Source organism: Dama dama, chromosome 20 (assembly GCF_033118175.1).
Source record: "Dama dama isolate Ldn47 chromosome 20, ASM3311817v1, whole genome shotgun sequence".
Taxonomy (NCBI): Eukaryota; Metazoa; Chordata; class Mammalia; order Artiodactyla; family Cervidae; genus Dama; species Dama dama.
Window position 1 is genome coordinate 86,317,759 of NC_083700.1, and position 21,630 is coordinate 86,339,388.

Below are 21,630 nucleotides of genomic sequence, written 5' to 3' on the forward strand. Positions count from 1 at the left end.
TCCTTTTTCCCAATATCATATAGTAATAGTTTCTTAATATTAAAAGATGTGTGCCTGTGCATTGCAGAAGTGAGCTAAAAGAAATTGCTTGAGAAGATCCTAATAATAGCTACGATTTATTAAGCATCTCTGTGTGCCAAACAGCAAACAAAGCACTGCACACACATCTCAGTTAATCCTCTCCTTAACCCTGAGATGATGTTATCACTGTCATCCCACTGAGAAAACCGAGGCTCTGTGACTGGTCCAGGGCCACACAGCCAGCATGGGGCACAGTCGGGATTCAGTCCGTTATCTGTGTGACTCCAAAGAGATCCATTTACTCTCACATCTGGACCAGTCTCTGTCTGGATTTACGGAAATTGCCTCCTCACACCCTGCCCCCCCCCCCCATGAGAGACCCCCTCTTCTGTCACCGGCAAAGTGACAGTCTCACACCAGTGCTGGCTGTCCTCACATGTTTTCATTATGTGGTGGGGGTTTTATGAGACTCTACCACCGGCTGTTTTTCAGATTTATTTAATTCATCCATCATGCTCTGAAGCCATTTGCTTTTTTATATTGGACAGATGTAATGAGGTTTTGGACACTAAAAAATGTTTTTATTAAAAGTTATGACCCAGAGCTAGCTGGTAGGGGCTACGCCATAAATCCGTAGAAGTGTGGGAATTTATAAAGGATGTAGCAACATAACCTTAACCTTTCAGGCCACACCAGAGGTTACAGGATGATACTGTCTCCCCATCTCTGGCCAAATAATAATAATTGTTATTATTATTATTTCTGCCATTATCCGACGTGATCCTTCCTCCTCTTCGCTCAGCCACTGTTGAATCCTGGTGAGCCAGCGCCTAGTGGGAGTGGGTGGTTGATGACAGAACTTGCTGGTGTTTGGCTTGAAGGCTCTGCTGTGGTGGGCACGGGTATGTGCATCGCCCTTCTCTGCCACCCTGCAACTGGGGCTGACTGTCGTACAGTCACATTTACTACAGACAGAGTGGAAGTGGTCATGGCTGATGGTTCCTCCACTCCTCCATGGCCAGCAGGAAGCTCTCCTGAAAATTAGGGAACAATGCAAGTATTTCTGTTCAAGCTTAATCATTCCAAGTTATTGTCAATATTATCAGACTTATACTACTGTTACACTGCTTGGAATTCATCCCAAGCATAATTAGTTTGGACATATAGACCAAAAACATGGCCATTAGAAAAAATGTGCACATATGGAGATACTATGCATATTACCTACAATATGTATTAATGTTGTGACTTTGTTCAATTAATATTCTTTAAATAAAGGTCCGGAATATTGGATGGTAAGCCAGGGTTCAACAGAAGACCACCAGCGAGTTGAAATAGAGGAGTTTATTACTGCAGGTCCTGGAGGAAGGGCCATATGGGGAGGTAAAGGCAGGAAGCAGGCCGAGAGCAAGGCAGGCTGTGTCTGGGGCACTTGCCTTTGTTAGGGCCCCAGGTAGAGTGCTTTAGCGTTCCTGGTCTGAGGCCAGATCGGTCATTTCAAACCAAAAAGAGCAGGGTTTTGGTAAGTGTGTAAGGAATCGTATCTAAGGGTACATAAGGCAAGGCCCTGGGAGGCTGGGGAGACTCTAGCCATAAGAGCTGTTAGGATGGTCAGATCCGGAACTGACATTTACTCGTGACTCTGTGGGCTGTTGTCCAGGACCTACTTCACTGGAGAAGCTGGTGTCAATTCAAGGCCCCTGCAGGCCGCTTGGCCACACAAAGGGGATGCTGAGGCAGCAGTATTATGGAGTGGTGTAGCAAAGCTCTCAGCAGTCATAAACAACCAAGTAAAAAATTAACAAAATGATTAGATTTGGTCAGCTGCTGCCTCTTTTTAAAATCACATATTCATTCATATGTATTTTTTTCGAGCACTGCCGCGGGACAGATCCCCTATGACCTACTGGGGATACAGGAACAAACGCATCGTGGTCCCTGCTTCCGGAAGTTCACTGTGTAATGGGCACAGGTGATCTGCTGTTGCTCGCAGAGGATGGATTTCAGCTCAGGGGACCAAAGAAAGCTTCACAGAAGAGATGGCCTTTCAGCTAGGTTTAAGGAATTGGGTGAGCTTTGAGCTTGCCAGGCTGACAGGAGCATTTCAGGCAGAAAAGGCTGCGTGTACCTAGGCACTTACAAAACCAGCTCTTCACAGGCTGCTGCAAAGGTTAAGCTTGGCTAAAGCACATGATAATACTTTTTCCTTGTAAAACAAAAATCTCAAGGGTAAACATCATGCTCTTATCTGCTGTCACCATTGAGACTGGCCAGGTCAGGTCTGTAATTTCAGGAAGATGGACTTTAAACTTACAAACTCCCTATGACTTGTATTTCCTAGCCAGGTGCGTGTTTTATCATCAGTTTATTCTGGGAACATATTCCAGGGTTTTCACAGCACATTGGCAACCGCTCCCGCCTCCTGTGACCACGAGAGTGTAAACCATAGATAATGTCATCATTAAACTCATAAATCCATGTCATTTGTATGTCATTCACTTCATCCTCATTCATCATCCCTTACGCTTTCAGAACGGCCGTGCGTTTGAGGATTTTGAAGAGCGGTTTGCCGCAGCCACCCCGGTAAGCGCGAGAATGGCCCAGCCTGGTTAACGGTGTCGCGTCATTGTCCCATCACTCATTTCATGCTCATAAATCATGCCTTGTGGTTACAGAACAGAAACCTGCCGATGGACTTTGATGAGATTTTTGAGGCAACAAAGGTAAGGCCTCCACGGTCTTGTGAAGTGAGGGTTGCTCTGGTCATTCTTACCCGTTCTGTGCGGCCGCACTCTCCTCAGTGCTCCGCTCTGATGCCAGCCTTTGCTGATGTTCAGAGACTCTTGGTGGGCCCTGCGGGGAGGGCAAAAAGTAGGAGCATGTGTGTACGTGTGTGTGTGTGTGTGTGAGAGAGAGAGAGAGAGAGAGAGAGAGAAACAGTGTATGTTGGAGAGGAACTGACACCCCTTCATTTCATTCAGCAAATATTTTTCAATCTCCTAATGTGTCCCAGGCATTCTGATAGATGCTAGAGATCAGTAGAGAGGAGGACACAGCCCCTATCCTCAGGGAGCTCAAAGTGTAACACAGTGTGGTGTCACGTAGCATAGGAGAGGGCAGGTGGGGTTGGTAGAGAAGGGTGGGGTAGGATTGCCTCGTGTAGTGGAGTGTGACATAGTATAGTGGAGATTCAAACACTCAGCAGGTGCTGCTCAGTGCACCAATGGAGACGAAAACCAGTGCGGGGGGTGGGGGGAAGGCTGGGGGAAGGCAATGGCACCCCACTCCAGTACTCTTGCCTGGAAAATCCCATGGACAGAGGAGCCTGGTAGGCTGCAGTCCATGGGGTCGCGAAGAGTCGGACATGACTAAGTGACTTCACTTTCACTCTTCACTTTCATGCACTGAAGAAGGAAATGGCAACCCACTCCAGTGTTCTTGCCTGGAGAATCCCAGGGACAGGGAGCCTGGTGGTCTGCTGTCTCTGGGGTCACACAGAGTCAGACACAACTGAAGCGACTTAGCAGCAGCAGCACCTGTGGAGATGAGACTGCTATTTGGTCCACATCACCTGAAATAGAGGTGCTGGTTTGCAGCCAGTGTTTATTCAGATTGGTTAATACATAGGCCAGCAAATGTTGTCACTCCTGAGCACATGTGTTTGGGAAGCCTGTAGGACAGGAGTTCTCAACCTGGGCTGCAATTAGAATCATCAAGAAAGTTTTTAAACTTTGAGTCACTGCTCCTGCTGCTGCTGCTAAGTCGCTTCAGTCATGTCCGACTCTGTGCAGCCCACCAGGCTCCTCCATCCATGGGATTTTCCAGGTGAGAGTACTGGAGTGGGTTGCTATTGCCTTCTCCATTTGAGTCACTAAACTACCTCAAACCAACTAATTAAGAACCTCAAGGGGTGGGGATCAGGCATCCATATTTTTCCCTTGAGCGTGTGTGCTTAGTCGCTCAGTCGTGTCCGACTCTTTGCGACCCCATGGACTGAGACATGCCAGGTTCCTCTGTCCTTGGGGATTCTCCAGGCAAGAATACTGGAGTGGGTTGCCATGCCCTCCTCCAGGGGATTTTCCCAACCCAGGGATCGAACCCAGGTCTCTCGCATTGCAGGTAGATTCTTTACCAACTGACCCACCAGAGTATCCACGGCTGATGGTCCATCTAAGGGTCTCACATAAGCTGTTTGGGGCAGTGGGATGGGGTACAAATTGAGTCAGAAAACACCTCCCAGGAAGAAATAAAGCCCTCTCGTCTGTGTCTGGAAAGATCCGTAAGAAAGGCAGTGGGGGAAGGTTTGAGTGTTCTGCTCAGAGGAGGAGCACGTGCCAAGGCCCTGAGGCGGCCCCTCCTTTCGTGGGCCCTGGTGCTCCTCTGGAACATGGTCCTCACTGTGTCTATAGGTCTGTCTTCTCACAGAACAGGCAGCTCAGGAGACTCAGTGCAGGAAGATGCCTTATGCAGCCCTGTGTCCCCTGTTTTCGGCACAGCAGCTGATGCACAATAGGAACTGCATGCTTGCCCTAAATGAAGGAGCACCTGATGCCAAAGCTGAGGGAGTGGGTCCATGTGAATGTGTACTGGTGGTCCGTCGTGGACACCTCTGCCTTCGTCAATGGCGCTGTCAGAGCTGCTCTGCAGGAGGGGTCTAGGGGTCTGCTTGCAAAGGTTTAGTGGAAAGAAGGACCAAGGGACTAATTATGAAACAGCAGCTATAGGGCATTCCAGAGGTTATTGGAAAACCACAGCTGACTCATAACAAAGAGTAGCTTGGGAGAGGACAAGCCTGATCGAGATACTGAGGAGCTCCACTAGCCAAGCATCTCCTCATCCTTTTCACTGGCCTTGGCAGCTTCCAGGGTCACTCTGTTTACCTTGGGGGATGCCCAGGACCTAGAGAAGGGGCAGAATCTGCCATCAACAACCACATCTTTACCTGAAGATGTCTGAAGGGCCAGGAACGGGAGGGCAAGGAGGAATCTTGGGTTGACCTTGGAGATGACTTCTTCAGAGGGATGTGGCTTATAGCAGGACTTGTAAGAACCCTGGCTTCTGGTTAGAGAATATTGTGGGGCTGGGCTTCCACCATGAAGGAGGGCTAAGTAGGGCTGGGTAGAGGGACACATGGATAAACAAGGTGCTGCTTCATCTTTGGGGCAAACCCAGCTTTTTTTAGCTGACCGATCAGACGCAAGTCACCTTACCTTCAGGCCTCTATTAGCTCATCTGTAAACTAGAGACAGTGGGAGAGATTCTTATGCTGCCAACTTCACAGGGTTCAGGGAGCATCCAGTGTTACAGTAATGTGTTGGAAAACACGTTGTAAACTATAAAGTGCTCTACAAATGTAAGTGGTCAGTTCTATTCTCATGAGGCTGTTAAAATGATTAATTACGACAATATTATCAGATGGAACATGGCTTCTTAAGTTACAAATGAAAGAACCAGGGTTAACAAGAGGGAGAGGGGGCTGTGAAAATAGATATTATTCGAGCTCCTCAATCATATACTGTTATTAGAATTATTTTTAATTTTATGGCCTAAGAATCCCTTTTTTCTATAAAATTTAATTAACTCAAGGTTCTATTTAAGCAGCAAATCCAATGGAATGAAATAACAATCTATGTTTTATGCCTCTGCATGTTTTTTTCTCGTTTAATCCTTGAATGGAAATCATCTGGCAAGAGGAGAGTCTGTAGCTCAAGAATGAAGGTTATTTTAAAAATTGTGCTTAAGGAGAAAATTAGCCAATAAATTGTATTTATGATGTTAGTAAAAGTGTGCCATGAGTTCACCACATTTGAAATGTAAATTGTGCAACTTAATTATTAACTTCATTTTAATATTTTCCTACCACTGAAAACAGTCATGGGCCATTTGTAAAGCATTGAGCTCCAAGGGCTAAGAAGCCCAGAAACCTCCTTTGAACACATTCAATAGAATTATGCCTTCTGTGGGTTTGGGAGAGAGCCTAAGGATTGGCACTGTTTCACCAAATAATATGAAATATTGTTCACATGCTAAATAAGCCTTCTCAAAGACAAGCAAACGTTTATTATTATATCTGTGGATTGTCCCCCCTAGACTGTAAGCTCCCTGAAGGCCAAAAATTGACATTCCTCCTAATTATGTTCCTAGCACCCAGCATAGGGCCTAACACCTTACAGTTGTCCAGTGTGTACCAGCACATTATATAGTTCAGTTCAGTTCAGTCACTCAGTCGTGTCCGACTCTTTGTGACCCCGTGGACTGCAGCACGCCAGGCCTCCCTGTCCGTCACCAACTCCCGGAGTTTACTCAAATTCATGTCTATTGAGTCTGTGATGCCATCTAACCATGTTGCCCTCTGTCGTCCCCTTCTCCTCCCACCTTCAGTCTTTCCCAGCATCAGGGTCTTTTCAAATGAGTCAGCTTTTCGCATCAGGTGGCCAAAGTATTGGAGCTTCAGCTTTAACATCAGTCCTTCCAATGAATATTCAGGACTGATTTCCTTTAGGATGGACTGGTTGGATCTCCTTGCAGTCCAAGGGACTCTCAAGAGTCTTCTCCAACACCACAGTTCAAAAGCATCAATTCTTCGGCGCTCAGCTTTCTTTATAGTCCATCTCTCATATCCATACGTGACTGCTGGAAAAACCATAGCCTTGAAAGATGGACCTTTGTTGGCAAAGTAATGTCTCTGCTTTTGAATATGCTGTCTAGGTTGGTCATAACTTTTCTCCCAAGGAGTAAGCATCTTTTAATTTCACGGCTGCAGTCACTATCTGCAGTGATTTTGGAGCCCCCAAAAATTATGTAGTTGGGAAAGAAATTCATATGTATAGGGCCCTACTGTGTGCCAGGAACCATTTATTTGATCTGAAACCTGAAGAGGAAGAATTAAAAGTGAGTTTATCAGGCTAAGGTGCTTGCTTTTCAGCAAAAAAAAAAAAGAATCTCTTGTGTCTTTTTTACCAGGCTTACCCAAACTTCAGAGTCCTTCTAGTAATATAATCAATAAATCTCCAAAGGAGATATTACTATCTCTAATGTCCAGGTGAGAGAAAAGTGGCCCTGCGGAGCTGCAGAGATTGTCAGTGGTAGAACTCAGATGCCACCCCAGGGATGGGACTCTTCCTGGGCCTAGAGCTCACAAGTTTGTCAGTAGCAGAGAATATTCCTTTCTTTTTATGAATCTTGGTCACCCCGCTTTGCCTGGTTAAAACAGATTTCTAGGGCAGGAGTCCTGTCTGCCAGGACAGACTCTCCCAGTGGTGTTTTTCAGTCCCCTGATTAGAAACTATCACTTAAATATCTGAAGATGAGCAGAAAGTTGGGTTTTTTTGTTTTGTTTTTTTGCAGTGGGCAAATTTGTACAAAACACATGATTATATACTTTAAGTCAAGCTATTTGATTCTCGGCCGTAGACCTCCTGCAGACTCTGAAGCTGGAAGTGTATACTGATTAATTCCTAAGTGTATCTTAAAGGGCTTCTCCCACTGCTCTGGCTGGCCTTGCTCAGACACTGAGGGATGATGGATGGGAATATAGTTGATACAGTATCCACAGTGATGGAGCTCCTCGGAGTGATTAATCGTGTATATACTGGGTTGTTTTTGATACCCTTCCTGGTATTAAATGATACATTTTCTCCTCCTCCAACTGTATTTTTTTATCTTGAAGATGGATTCTTTCAAGGACTGTCATTTGACTGCCTGCTCTACATGCAGAAAATTCAAGTCCTGGCCTAGGTGGTCTTGAGGTGACCTCTGTGAAACTCGGTTTATTCATCTGTAAAAATGGGGGTGACAGTTCATACCTTTCAGGGTCAGTGTGACATCAGAGAATTTACTGAGAAGTGGCCGTGAAGTGGTGACTTGCTATACTCGGTGCAGGAAAAGCATTTTGTAACATGTGGACATACTCAGGAAAGAGAAGCGAATGATAAAATTACCTCTTGCCTTTGTCTCCTGGAGAAGAGGGACAGTGCTGGCATTGGATGGTAAATATGTGTAAAATGGTATTATTATTGCTTATTCAAGGTGGCTAAGCCCAGATCTGCTTGACTAAGCCCAGATAAACAGCCAGACACATGGAAACAATAATTGATTCTGGCTGCATCTGAGATGCTGTCTTTGGGATCAAGAAGTATCATAATGACCAACTGGGTTTATTGTTTATATAGTCATGATGAAAAAGGGAAATGCGTGTCCTCAAATCATACTGTTTTTAAAGCATTGCCCAGCAGCATCAGCTCCCGTTGTGGTTACATCATTATCTTTTTGTCTTTTCAGGCTGTGACCCAATTAGAACTTTTTGGGGACATGTCCACCCCTCCTGATATAACTTCTCCCCCTGTAAGTATGCAATGTGCTTGGAGCCCTGCATCTCTTTCCTTTCCTTCTCCAGTTGCATGGTGACAAATATTTGGGTTTTGGGTAAAAGAAACTGCTGGTGAATTTCAACTCGGACTCTTCCAGCTGTCTGATTTGGGCATATTAACTAGCAATTCTAAATGTCAATTTCCTCTGCTTATTTTTTAAAAAAGGAATTATGATGCATGCTCTGTTTTGAGAAATAAATGCGATCATGCATCAGCGATTACAGACTATCACTGGGGTGCTTGCCGTTATGCTGGGAAGTGGAAAGAGACAGGAGCAAGATGTGGTCCCTGCCTGATAGGAGCACAAGGTCCACCTGGGAATATGGGTGAGAAGCTCCCCGGGACAGCAGATGAGATGAGACATTTGTCATCTCCTACCCAGAACCGCACAGCCGGGTGGTCAGCCCAGTAAAGGAAGCATCTTCTCCCCCGGACCTTTCAGTTCTCTCCTGCCTTGTTCCCTTCTGTCCTTCCTTTCTTCCTCTTTTCATTTCCTCCTCCCTTCCCACTTGCTTGCCGGCTTCTCTGAGCTTCTCAGGAAGCTTTGGATTCCCAGCTCTAGTTTCAGCCATGCTATCTCAGTCATTGCTTGCACTGGGGCAGAGTTCGCAGGGAGCCGAAGCAAAACAGAATCCCAGTGCTTTGAGAATGGGAGGCATTCAGAGGCAGCCCTGCAGCCATGGCAAAGAGCCAAGCTAGCCCCTCTAGCTCCTGCCCAGCCCACTCCCAGGAGGTGGGCAGAGAGCAGTCAGCCACAGCTGCACCAGCTGAAGCTGCTGGGAGGGGGCGGCTCCTCTGGGGAGCACATGTTTAGCACAAACCCAGGGATGGTGCTATGGTTCATTGGCAAGCTGCGCCTCCCAGAGAAAAGGCTGTAACCTCACTGAGGACAGATGGCAGGAGAGCCTGCTGCCCACAGCTGCCGCCAGGGAATCTGAACACAGTTGCCCTGCTTCCAACACCTGGTACCCAGAGCAGCCGCGAAGGAGGGGCCAGCAGCTCCTATCTCCAGGGAGGCTGGTTGGTTCTAGTGAGGCTTTCTCTCCCCACTTCCAGGGAAGGCAGCTGCATCTCTGAACCGTGGGGCCATGGAGCTAGAAAGGTCTGGAGTGATCTTCTAGCCTTATTTAGCACCTTCATTTTACAGATGAGCACGCTGAGTTCCAGAGAGGGCATGTGACTCGCCCAAGGTCACACTGGAGGAAAGCAAACGGCATTGATTATGGTCTAACGTGCTTGATGCAGCAGCTCATGGCTGTGTTTCTGGCCCTAAACCTGAGTGCCATCCAAATGGCTATTTAATAATCCTCAGAACAATGCCATGCCTCCTGCAAGCTGCTAATCTAAAAATGGCCTTGTCTAATTGCCATGGTTTCAGGATTAATTGCTTGCCCCAATCTATTCCAAGGGGAAAGAAATAAAGATATTATGTCATCAAATATGCATACTCTCTAGGCAAAAGTTTTCTGGAAAGGCATGAACCTTTAAACAAGTACTCAAGTTTTGATCTTAGTAGCCCTCACCTTACCCACCACGTCATGGAGCAGACATTTCTGAAATTCCAGCATGGGCCAGGATCTAGAGTTGGCAGCTGCTCTAGCATCATTTTTATCATCTTCTTGAGAACATTTGCTTCTTTTTGCAAGTGAAGGTTCAGGCAGGATTCTTCTGGGAGGCATGAGGACCCAAGGGTCTCTGTTCCACTTGCCAATCTTTATTTATTTAGTCAATACCTGTTTGTTGACCATGTATTCAGTGACAGCCTTGAGCTGGGTGCACAGTAGGTCCTAAGTGAGTGTATGTCAGTTTGAATTAACTTCTAAAAGACGAAAGCCAGATATTATGGGATAATATGAGGGCCTGACGACACCCCCAGAGGGCATGGGCTCAAGCTAAATAGTCGTGATGCTGGCCAGTGTTAGCTGAGCACCTGTTCTATGCCTCAGCATAGTACTAAGTGATTTATATGCATTATCTCATTGAAGCCTCTCAGCAGCTCTGGAGATAGGTATTGATTTTCTCACTTTATGCTCTGCATAGATAGCAGCACATGGTCTGCAGTTCACAAAAAGTGGCCAGGACCAGGGCTTGCTTCTGCAGCATCTCCCTGCTTAACTCCTGGGCCTGCTGCCTCCCATCATGGTCAGCAATAAGGCTCCCGGGAGCCTCACACCCGTCTGCCCCTCTCTGTCTGACAGACTCCTGCAACTCCAGGTGATGCCTTTATCCCGTCTTCATCTCAGACACTTCCGGCGAGTGCAGACATGTTTGGTTCTGTACCTTTTGGCACTGCTGCTGTACCCTCAGGTAAGCCCTCTTCCACCTTCCTCCCACCTCCGTCCACCAAGAAAAAGAAAAGGCTGGCTGAGCCAGCTGCCAGGTTATGCCAGACACCTGTGGGATGACCATTCTCTCCCTGTGACTCTTCAGGTGACACAGAGAAGCTGCCATGGGCAGGGAGTAGTATGCTTACCAAGCTCTGGTATGCGGGAGGCTGGAAACCAGTCATATCTTGAACCTGAAAGGTCAAGATTCCAAAGGTATAGCTTTGGGGAGCTCAGTGCACACACAGCCGTGTGAATCAGCGCAAATCCTGATTGGCCAGCTCAGCCGGATGCGGGGAAGGTAGGGGTGGGGAAGGGGCAGTTGCGCTTCACCGACCTCTTGAGACCTGACTGATAGAAGGGATGGAGGCTTAAGGAAGGGGAGGTTCCCCATGCAAAGGGGAACACCTAGGAGTTCTGCTGACAGTGAACAGTGAATTGCAATGGGGCTTAGTGACTTAGAGAGTGTTTGTTCCATTTTCCAAATATTCTTTTACAACAGGGTAAAAATACATATAGTAGCAGTGTTGCAGGTGCACATTGGTGCGGTCTGAGGCATCTTGTTTCCATGGCATTAGGCAATCCATGAAGCCAGCCCATTCTACCTGGACATGACCAAAGGTGATATTTTGCTGTTGGTTTTGTTCAATCGCTAAGTCGTGTGTGACTCTTTGTGACCCCATGGACTGCAGCATGCCAGGCTTCCCTGTCCTTCACTGCCTCCCAGAATTTGCTCAAATTCATGTCCATTGAGTCAGAAATAGGTGGTATTAGGTGTATGCTGTTTGCATACAGGGATTCTTAAAGACTTTTTCTTCCCTTAACTATATATTTGAAATATGTGGCTTTATCTTTCTTTTACTACTTTATTTATATAAATGGTGGAGTTGGTATGCTTTAAAATACCAATTTCTTGCATTTTTCTATAAATAGCTACTTTTAATTATATAATGTTAGAAACAAATTCTTGCCACCAGATATAAACCTTGTTGTTACTTAAAGTGAGATTAAAATTTCATACTCTGTTCTGAAATAGTTATTCCTCCTGAGCTGAAGGATCACTTCTAGAAGCAGCAGAGGTTGGTAGCGAATATGTCTAACTTACAGTTGAGAATCTATAGGTAGCCTAGAAATGTCTTTAATTGCTAAGCTTCCCAATCAAATCTGTTTTACCCAAACCTAAAATGGAACAGTGGCAATAGTTTTCCTTACCTAAACTGGGTATTAAAATGTCCTTGGGAATAGTGTAATGGAATCTGTCATTTTAAGTAAGAATAATAGTTTTCTGTTGGAGATGGGCAATCTTCTTGTGCTGTCAGCCTTGCATTCAGAATAACCATGCTTTGTCCCCATTATTTAATTCATGAAGATATACTGGGACAGAGGATGGTACCTCTAGGCACCAAATTTACTCATTTTCAAGCATGTTCATGCCATAAATGTTCACTGAGTATGCACTATGGGCCAGGTCTATTCAAAGTGTCAGGTGTGTCAGTGACTGCAACAGACACAGGCCCCTGGCCACAGAGAGCTTTCAAGTGGGGAGACGGACAACAACGTGAAAATGAGTAACTTAACATAATCTGTTAGGAATGGTGGATGAGTGGTACAAACAGAAGAAAATGTGGAGCAGGGCAGGTGTGAATGGGGGTGATGGTCAGAAGGAGGGGCTCATGCAAACCTGTGATATGAGCCAGGAAGGTGTCAGGGTCAAGAGTACTCTCAGTGGCCCTTCCCAGCCTCCACCCCCTTTCTCTCTAAGCAAGAGGGGCTGGAATCAGTTCTGGCCCTTACACTTGACTAAAATGTCTGAGAACCTGCCTGTACTGCTCCGGGCCCTCTGCCCAGCCAGGGCCAGGTTATGGCTTTAAAGAACTCTGTTTTACAATCTTACCACTTGATCAGCCATGTTGCACACTGTGGACAAACCATTCCACCCATTCAGGTTCTGTTTCTTTAGCTGCTTAAAAAAATGATAGATTACCTCCAAGATTTCAGTTTTTACAATATAAGTCTAAAATTAATTTCAGTTAGCATATTTTTGCTTTCTTACTCTACTTAAGCTCTGCCGAGAAACAAAACTGGGCTTCAGGTGGTGTTAAACTGTCTGCCTGCTTCCTTTAACTGGCCTTAAAAATCTCTGCAGCTGTTGAATCTCCATCTCGCTGCCCCTAATTGCCCTGCCAGCGACAGGGAGGTGGGAAATGACCTGGGGTGTGTAGTGCAGTGAACAGGCTGAGTTTGAGCCCTGGCTCAGCCATTTATCTATAAGCTTTAGACACCTGGGCAAATTACTTAACCTGTCAGAGCCAGAGTTTCTTCATTTTTATAACTGAATTTAAAATAATACTTACCTTGCAACAATATCATGAGAATTAAATGAGGAAATAAAATCAAGTGCTTCTGAAAAATGCTGGCATGTGGTAAATGCTTTGTGTAGAAAATGCTAGTATTATTTTTACTCTGACATCTAAAGTAGAAGAAAATATATCTTTTTTTACCTATTTTTTTTTTCCTTTTCCTTCTTGGGATGTTCCCTTAAAAAAAAAAAATGCATGTAATAAAGTTTAGGTCTTTGACCTTCTGAGCACGTGGCAGAGCTGGCCTGAAGGGCTGGAGAGTGTACTCTATAAATACAGACCCTTCTACTAACCAGCTGTGTGACACTCAGCTATATCACTTCAGAGCCTCAGGGAACTTATCTGTAAAATGGGGATGATGATTCTACCTCATGAGCTATTCCTGAGTTAATCACATGTAGTAAAACATTTAAAACAGTACCTGGCAGTTTTTACATAAGTAAGCACTCAGTAAAAGTTCTCTGCCCTACTCACCAGGGATCCTGACTCTTCTACCCATACTCTGGGTAGCCACGCCAAACCTTCCACTCTGGAAGCTGTCAGTTCCTGGTATGCAGATTGAAGAGATATTTTTCAATATTTATTTATTTATTTGGCAGTGCCAGATCTTAGTTGTGGCAGCTGGGATTTAGTTCCCTGATTAGGGATTGAACCCAGGTTCCCTGCATTGAGAGCATAGAGTCTTAGCCACTGGACCACCAGGAAGTTCCAATTAAAGAGCTATTGATAACAGCCACCCCAGAGACTTGTTGAAGCATCAGCTTCACTAAAAATGTGAGCTCCACTAGGGTAAGGATTTATTTTATTTATTTATTTATTTTTAATACTGTCTTGTTCTTCACTGAATCACCAGAAACAGTGTTTGCCACCCAGGAGGACTACTTTTGAATAAATGCATCAAATGACATAATGTAGATGAGAGGTACTACACAAGTTCTGTATATGTTAGAGAAATCCTTCAGTTTTCAGTGTTTTCTTACCTTTTAGTCTGTTTTTCCCCCCCCAGATAATGAGGGTATTCCCAGGTGCAGCATCTGGTTATAAATTGCAGTTTTCAACACTTAAAAATCTAACTGCAAGGCAGTAATGCAGGTGGTTCCTTTCATTGCAGAGAGAGATTTATGATTGATCTGAACTTCGTGGCATAAACAGACACTCATTGGCACCTCCTCCCTCTGCTGTTGAACGTTAGCGAGTAAACAGTTACTAAGTTGTTAAGTGGCTGCAGCGGCAGCTTTGCAGCGGCTTCCCAGGTCTAATGCTAGCACAGCCCTGCCACCGAGATGTCCCATCAGGGACACACGATACCATGTGGCCAGAGAGCCTTAGCTCACAGGTCTGGGGAAAGCCCCCACTGCTGGGACCGCCCTCAGGAAAAGCAAGTGAGACCTGCAAGTTCCCAAACCTGACACCTAATTACCTTTGCTGTCTTTTTTTTTTCTTTTGAATATTGTACTTTGGTCTGAAGCAGATGGCATAAAGCCAGGGAGATATGCTAACAGCTCTCTTCAGAAAAGTGTATACAGCCCATCTGTTGGTTCCTTGTGGCAAAAAGGGAAAAAAAGATAGAGGGGGGAAAAGCCTGCTACCAACAGTAGACTGACTTATCAGAGATCATAGCCCTTATGGTTACTGGAGTTGAATTGGACACTTAGCAAGATGCGGTGCAGGTATTTATTCCACTGTGACTTAGTCACCTCTGTCTAGAGCCTTTCTCCAGCCTTAAGCATTTATGGAGCAGTGGGTGTGTGCCCACAACTGTGTTAGACACAGATGGGGGAGGCAGAAAGAAAGAAAAGGTTCCTACTCACAGGGGCTCTCTAGTCTAATGAGGGAAGATAAAATCATTGTGCAGTAACAACACAGTAACTTTTTACTGTGATGTGCACCATGATAGAGATGAACATAAGGAACTGTGCGTGATGAGAGGAGGGCCAGCTAAGTGTAGAGGGCAGAGGTGATGCTGAACTGAGTCTCCCAAGAGCAGAGGAGGGACAGTCACGTGAAGAAGTAAGGATGGGTTTCCATGCAGGTAGACCAGCAGAGATGAGGGAGCAGGTTGTGTTGTTTGCAGCTGCTGCAGGGAAGGGTGCCAATTAGAGAGCAAATGGGAAATAGGGGTGATGAGGTGGAAAGAGGCTGGCCCCATAGCCCCAAAGATAAGCTAAGGTCTCTGGGCATCATTTTCTATGTGATGAAGCACTGTACCACTGACCCTTGAACAATAAAGGCCTGAATTGCACAGGTCTACTTATATGTGGATATTTTTCAATGAATACTACAGGAGTACTATGTATGATCCCAGGTTGGTTGATTCCATGGGTGCAGAACCAGGTACATGGAGGGTCAACTATAAGTTACACGTGGATTTTCCATTGCTCAGGTCTCAGTCCCCTTAACCTGAGCATTATTCAAGGGACAACCATATTTGCATTTTAGAATATGGTGGCAGTGAGGAGGGTGGGATGGAAGCCAAGCATGAAAGTCTGACTGGAGACTGAAGCCTTCCATCCATTTACCAAAATGGGCATCAGGGGTGGCATGGTAGGAAGATCCATGGGCAAGTCTTCACCATGTGAGACTCATTGCCCCTTTTTATAATGAGGGTTTATGACATCTCCTTTAATATTGTGAGATGAAATTCATCAAGAATATAAACTACCTACACAGGTGTTCAAAAATCAATATAGTGTCCTAGTATAGAACATTGTTGTCATTGACATTAACATTGTCATTGACATTGTTGTTACATTAGTAGTAGAAAGAAGAAATAAAAGCAAATTTATAATAACAAGATAAGTATTTCCACTAGGAAACCCCCAGGTGCCACCACACTGGCTTCCCCCATAGCTCAGTTGTTAAAGAATCTGCCTGCAATGCAGGAGACCTGGCTTTGATTCCTGAGTTGGGAAGATCTCCTGGAGAAGGAAATGGCAACCCACTCTAGTATTCTTGCCTAGAGAATTCCCATGGACAGAGGATGCTGGCAGGCTACAGTCCATGGGGTCACAAGAGTTGGACACAACTTGGCGACTACACCACCACCACCACACGAGAATACATATTCAGTGGTCAGATGTGTGTACCTAAAACCAACAATAGCATAGACCAACCAGAATAGGAGTGTTAACGCTGTCTCCAATGCCATCAACAGGGACCACGATTTTCCAAGTTGTTGATCAACTCTTGACTGTGTTCCAGAGAAACAAAATATAATCCTCCCCAGTGTATGCATTTCTGAAAAATTAAGTGCATTAAAACTGTGCAAAGAAACTTTAAATTCCCACGTGATTCAAAGTACACCCAAATAATCACAAATTCTTTATCATGCATGTCATCTCCCATATTATAGGAGGTCTAGTGTCAGTACTCTTGACCCTTAAATGTCAGTACTGCCCCCCACCCCACCAAGTTTTCCTGACATTCAAAACACACCCCAAGAATTTCCTAATCATCCCCTAGGAGGCAGTAGAACTCCCACCAAGAACCACTGAACCCCATCAAAGTCAATAGGAAAATAAGAAAAACAAAGTTGCAGAATTCTTTGTTGTTACCTTTAATCATTGTATTATTCTATGATAGACAACATAAGCAAGCAATGCCTCTTCACTTTTTGCTACCAAGAGATATAATCATTTTAAAAGGAGCACAAGTGATACTTTATACCATAATAACAGAAACAATATAATTTCCACTTATTAAGTGCTTACAGCATGTTAGGTATAGTGTTAGGTGTTTCACAAAATCCCTGCAGTGTCAGTATCATTATCTCCATTTTAGGGATAAGGTGATTGGTGCTCAGAGAGGAAAAGTAGAGTGTTAGTATGTGTTCTCATTTCCTTGCACTAAGACCAAGGTGATCTGATAAGGATATTGTCTGTTTTGTTTGTTGCCACTCCTGCCTCATTCCATAAAAGTACTGAACACAATTAATTAGCAGGAAGCCTGTGTTTCTGTGTCCACCCCTCCTGGAGCCTCCTCTCACCTTGTAAGGAAATGGACTGGCTTTGAAAGTTGGCTCCATCTCTTATGAATCAGTTGAAGGACAGGTAGATCTGAGGCTAGCACATGGGTGAGGCAGCCCATGTGTCATTTCTCTGGGTTCACCAGAGTCATCAACACAACCCAGGTCATTTTGGAAGCTGCCTAGGATACCATACATCCACCCTCTTTTTTTCCTGGTCTCACCGTTCTGTACCTGCAAATTCCTTGTGGCAGCCCTAAAAATGCTTATTTTGAGAGGTCAGTCTTCATCCTCTACTCTGCCTAGACTGGCCGTCTGTCTCCTGGGCTTGATTGCACCCTGAGAAGGGTGGGAACCCCTGGAAGGACATGGGAGTCTCCTCCAGGCCCACACTAAGCTGAAACATCTGACGGTTGGACCAACTTTATGGACTGTGCTAAGATCAGAAGTCAGTCTTGGCCATCTGGGTGAGGTAGTAGGGGGCAATGGAGAGAATGCTGGCTTTGGGGACAGCCAATAACCTCAGTTCAGACCCTGATTTCAGCTTAATGTCCGCTGTGTGGCCCTGTGCGAGTTACTTTTCCTCTCTGAGCACCAATTACCTTATACCTAAAATGGAGATAACGATACTGACCCTGCAGGGATTTTGTGAAGATGTGAAGCACCTAATACTATACCTAACACATTGTATGCACTTAATATGTGAAAATTATGTTGATTCTGTTATTATGGTATAGAGTATCACTTGTACTCCTTTTAAGATGAATATATCTCACTGTAGCAAAAAATTATGATAATGTAAGTGAGTACACCCCCTAGAGTTTTAAAGTGACCCATCTGTGCCACTGTATGTGGTATTCCTAAATAGATTACTAAGCTGCATTTTTTAATCTCTAAGATTGGCATAACAATAATACATAATAATGCATAGAGCTACCTTTTATTGCATGTTTGTTACATATCAAGGAAGGTATTAAGTAATTTTATAGGCTGTGATTCAAATCATACTAATGGTTAACATTTACTCAATATTCATTATATGTCAGCCACAGTTCTCTATATCTGAAATGTATAATCTCAGTCTTTAACCCAACGAGGCAGAAGGTATTTTCTGCCCATTTTACGGATAAGGAGAGGCTTAGAGACCTTAAGCTCTCCCCAGATTCCATAGATAAGAAGTGGCAGTCTGAATTTTAACCTTGGTCTCAATCATCTTGCACACGGTTTTGATGCGGAGAAGGAAGATGTTGTAGCCCGATTTTACAACAAAGAGCTTGACTCTTAGCAGAAGCAATGAGGATGCCCTCAGTCTAGCAAGAAGGGGAAGCAAGATTCAAACCGAGATGTGCCTGCTTCCAGCACTCTGCCCTTCCCACTGAGCACACTGGTTCCTGAGCTGTATGATGTCAGAAACCTTTAAGAATTATAAGACTATAACTACTTTAAGAACTATGCCATTATTATCATTACCCCCAAATGCCTGCTTGGCTTGCTCCCTCCCTGCATTCTAGTTTCTACTTACAAGTCATCTCCTTAGAGCAGTTTTTCCTTACCACAACTGTAGAAGGCAGATTCCAGGAGAGCAGGGACTTCTGTCATACTCACCTTTGCATCCTAGCACACAGCCTGACACTGAGTAGTCACTTGATGCCTTTCTGCCAATCCCTTGACTCCTTGAATGCTTCTTGCCCAGGGCTCCTGACTCTTCTTTTTCACGTCTGCAGGTTATGTCGCTATGGGCGCCGTCCTCCCATCCTTCTGGGGCCAGCAGCCCCTTGTCCAACAGCAGATTGCCATGGGTGCTCAGCCGCCAGTCGCTCAGGTGATGCCGGGGGCTCAGCCCATCGCATGGGGCCAGCCGGGTCTCTTCCCTGCCACTCAGCAGCCCTGGCCCGCCGTGGCCGGGCAGTTTCCGCCAGCCGCCTTCATGCCCACACAAACTGTTATGCCTTTGCCAGCTGCCATGTTCCAAGGTCCCCTCACCCCCCTTGCAACCGTCCCAGCCACGGGTGACTCCGCCAGGTCAAGTCCACAGACCGACAAGCCCAGGCAGAAAATGGGAAAAGAAATGTTTAAGGATTTCCAGATGGCCCAGCCTCCACCTGTGCCCTCCCGCAAACCCGACCAGCCCTCCCTCACCTGCACCTCAGAGGCCTTCTCCAGTTACTTCAACAAAGTCGGGGTGGCACAGGATACGGACGACTGTGATGACTTTGACATCTCCCAGTTGAACTTGACACCTGTGACTTCTACCACGCCATCCACCAACTCACGTGAGTGTCCTCTGGAGACATAAACCCCTGAGAGCAACTGATGCCTTGTTTCTGGTGTCAGAGAAACCACCTCAGCTGCATTCAACAGGCCTCTTGTTTATATCACTGCTACTACTAACAGTAGCCTCCCATTATTAGATGCCAATTGTATGTACCTTCTCCGTGGGCTTTATATGTGTTATTTCCATACTCCTGACAATGCTTATGGCAAGTTTTGTTAGACCTGTTTGACAGATAATGAAAGTGAGATTCAAAGACAAAGAAAATAGACAAAAGGGTAGAATTGAATACAAGCCTGTTATTTTTCTAGCATGTCGCCCTGTTTTCTGTTTTTGTTCATTCGCTCCTTCGTGTATTCATGTATGTATATCCCAGCTCTGACACATAGTTTTGGGTATGGCTTATTGAACTAAAACTGAATGGAGTATGTGCATTTAAAAATTGTTAGGAACGAGGATAAAAAATTAGAAAATTAAGTTCAGGAGAAATGCAGGCCAGAGATAGAGCAGTCATAAAGCCTCCTACAGCAGGTAGAGTAGCAGCCAGAATTTGGCTCAAAGCTTCGGATAGTCAAAGAGAAAAAAAAAAATAAGTTCTTGTAGCAGAACACTCTGAACTAGGAATCCAGAGAGCAGCTTGATTACTTCTTAGTTTTGTGCCAATGAGCAATTCATTTTATTTCTTTGTGCCTCAGTTTCCTCAACTAGCTCAGGCTAAGGGTCATAAAAAGCATTCAGTGGTACAGGTACTAAAACATCACAACCCTCACAGAGTTGGAAGTATTTTTTATCATCATCATTATGGCACACCAAGTGGATTTATGCAGAGTCCTGGACTGAGGTTCTAGTCCTGCCTTCTCTACCCCAAGCTGTATCTTTGGGCAAGTGTGTGACTTCTCGTAACCCCCGTTATGTCTTGGGTAGGATAAGTGAGCTGGCTTTTTTAGCTTTGTGCCTTGTCCTGTTTGTGGCATTCAGGGATTCTCCCCCAACTCACTTTTCTACTGCCAGCCTCTGGCAAACCAGTACCATGCAGCCAAACAATCCAGGTACACTGGGGTATGCCGATGCCCAGCTCGACAGTGACCCGGGAAGCTGCCGGGTGGTCCAGCCTGTGCCTTAACAGTTGATAAGGGGAAGGAAAAGGCTCACGCCACAGTGAGGTTGGCATTTTCATTACTGTCAGATGATACGGATCACTGCTTAGCCAATACCGTGAATTGTTAAAAGAATCTAAAATGTTAGCACAATTAGATAATGACACTTCAGCCAGGTCTGGGATGCTGTTCTGAAAATGAACCTCTTCTATGGGTATAAAGAGCCTACTTCTCGGGCCATATCATCTGCATGGTGGGGGCATCTCTTTACTCCAACTCATAGGGTTTCAATGAAGAATCATGAATTTAAAAAAATGAAACGCTGAAGAAATGACAGCCATGCAAAAATAAGCAAACATCTTTTGAAAACAAATGTCTCTCTTTCAAGGGGCTGGTGTGCCAGCTACATATAAAAAAGGGAAGTGTAAGTTCTTTGAGGACAGGGAATAGGTCTTAGTCATCCTCCTGTTGCTGCACTTTTTTTGATGCTCCTGTGGTATCTGGCACATGGGAGGTATTTTGGAAGATTGTAGAGAATGAAGGAAAAGGAACAAAACAAAAGCCACTTAGTAACTCTTATGTTTCAGAGCAAGGCTTTGTATCCTTGGCACTGTTGAGATTTGGGGCTAGATAATTCTTCATCGTGGGTGGTCATCCTGTGGATTGCAGATGTTTAGCAGCATCCTTGGCATCTACCCACTGGATGCCCAGTAGTCACATCCTCTTCCCCTAGCCGTGATGACGCAAAATGACTCTTGATAATGCCAGATGTCCCTTTGGGAGTAAAACTATCCCAGATTGAGAACTACTGTTTTAGAGTATAGAGGTATTCTATAAAACCTTCTAAAGGTTAAACACTTGCATAAATAAACAGTTTTGCATCCCACTGATTACATCCAGTAAGTATACCTCTCAGTATTGGCGGCTTGGTCAGGATTCCCAGCCTTTAGTAAGAAATCACATCAAACTCACTTTGGAATCCAATTTCACTAATAAATATTAAGCATGTGCTGCATATCAAGGTTTTTCACATAGATTATCTCTTTAAACCTACTTCTTTTTAATTAAAAGAAAAATCGTATGTTTTAAAGAAAATGAGTACAGCCTGTCTTTATATCCTCTGTCCATCAGCATCACCTTTCAAATGTTTTGGGTGGAGCAGAACCAAAAGTGATCCTCAGATAGAAATAGAAAAGCACAGTGGGGCTGAGCAATATCAGATT

General features: G+C 44.9%; 1 protein-coding gene across 7 annotated transcripts in view; it reads left to right on the forward strand.

Moving 5' to 3' along the window:
- DAB1 (DAB adaptor protein 1) overlaps positions 1-21,630 on the forward strand; it is a 338,270-nt gene that overhangs the window by 287,500 nt on the left and 29,140 nt on the right. For 6 of the 7 annotated variants that reach the window (XM_061121780.1, XM_061121781.1, XM_061121782.1 and 3 more), the window contains exons 8-12: positions 2,554-2,604; positions 2,697-2,744; positions 8,302-8,364; positions 10,589-10,697; positions 18,763-19,311. In XM_061121780.1, the coding sequence (XP_060977763.1) occupies positions 2,554-2,604; positions 2,697-2,744; positions 8,302-8,364; positions 10,589-10,697; positions 18,763-19,311 (820 nt within the window). The remainder of the gene's footprint in view (positions 1-2,553; positions 2,605-2,696; positions 2,745-8,301; positions 8,365-10,588; positions 10,698-18,762; positions 19,312-21,630) is intronic. The other variant, XM_061121784.1, reaches the window with a different exon arrangement.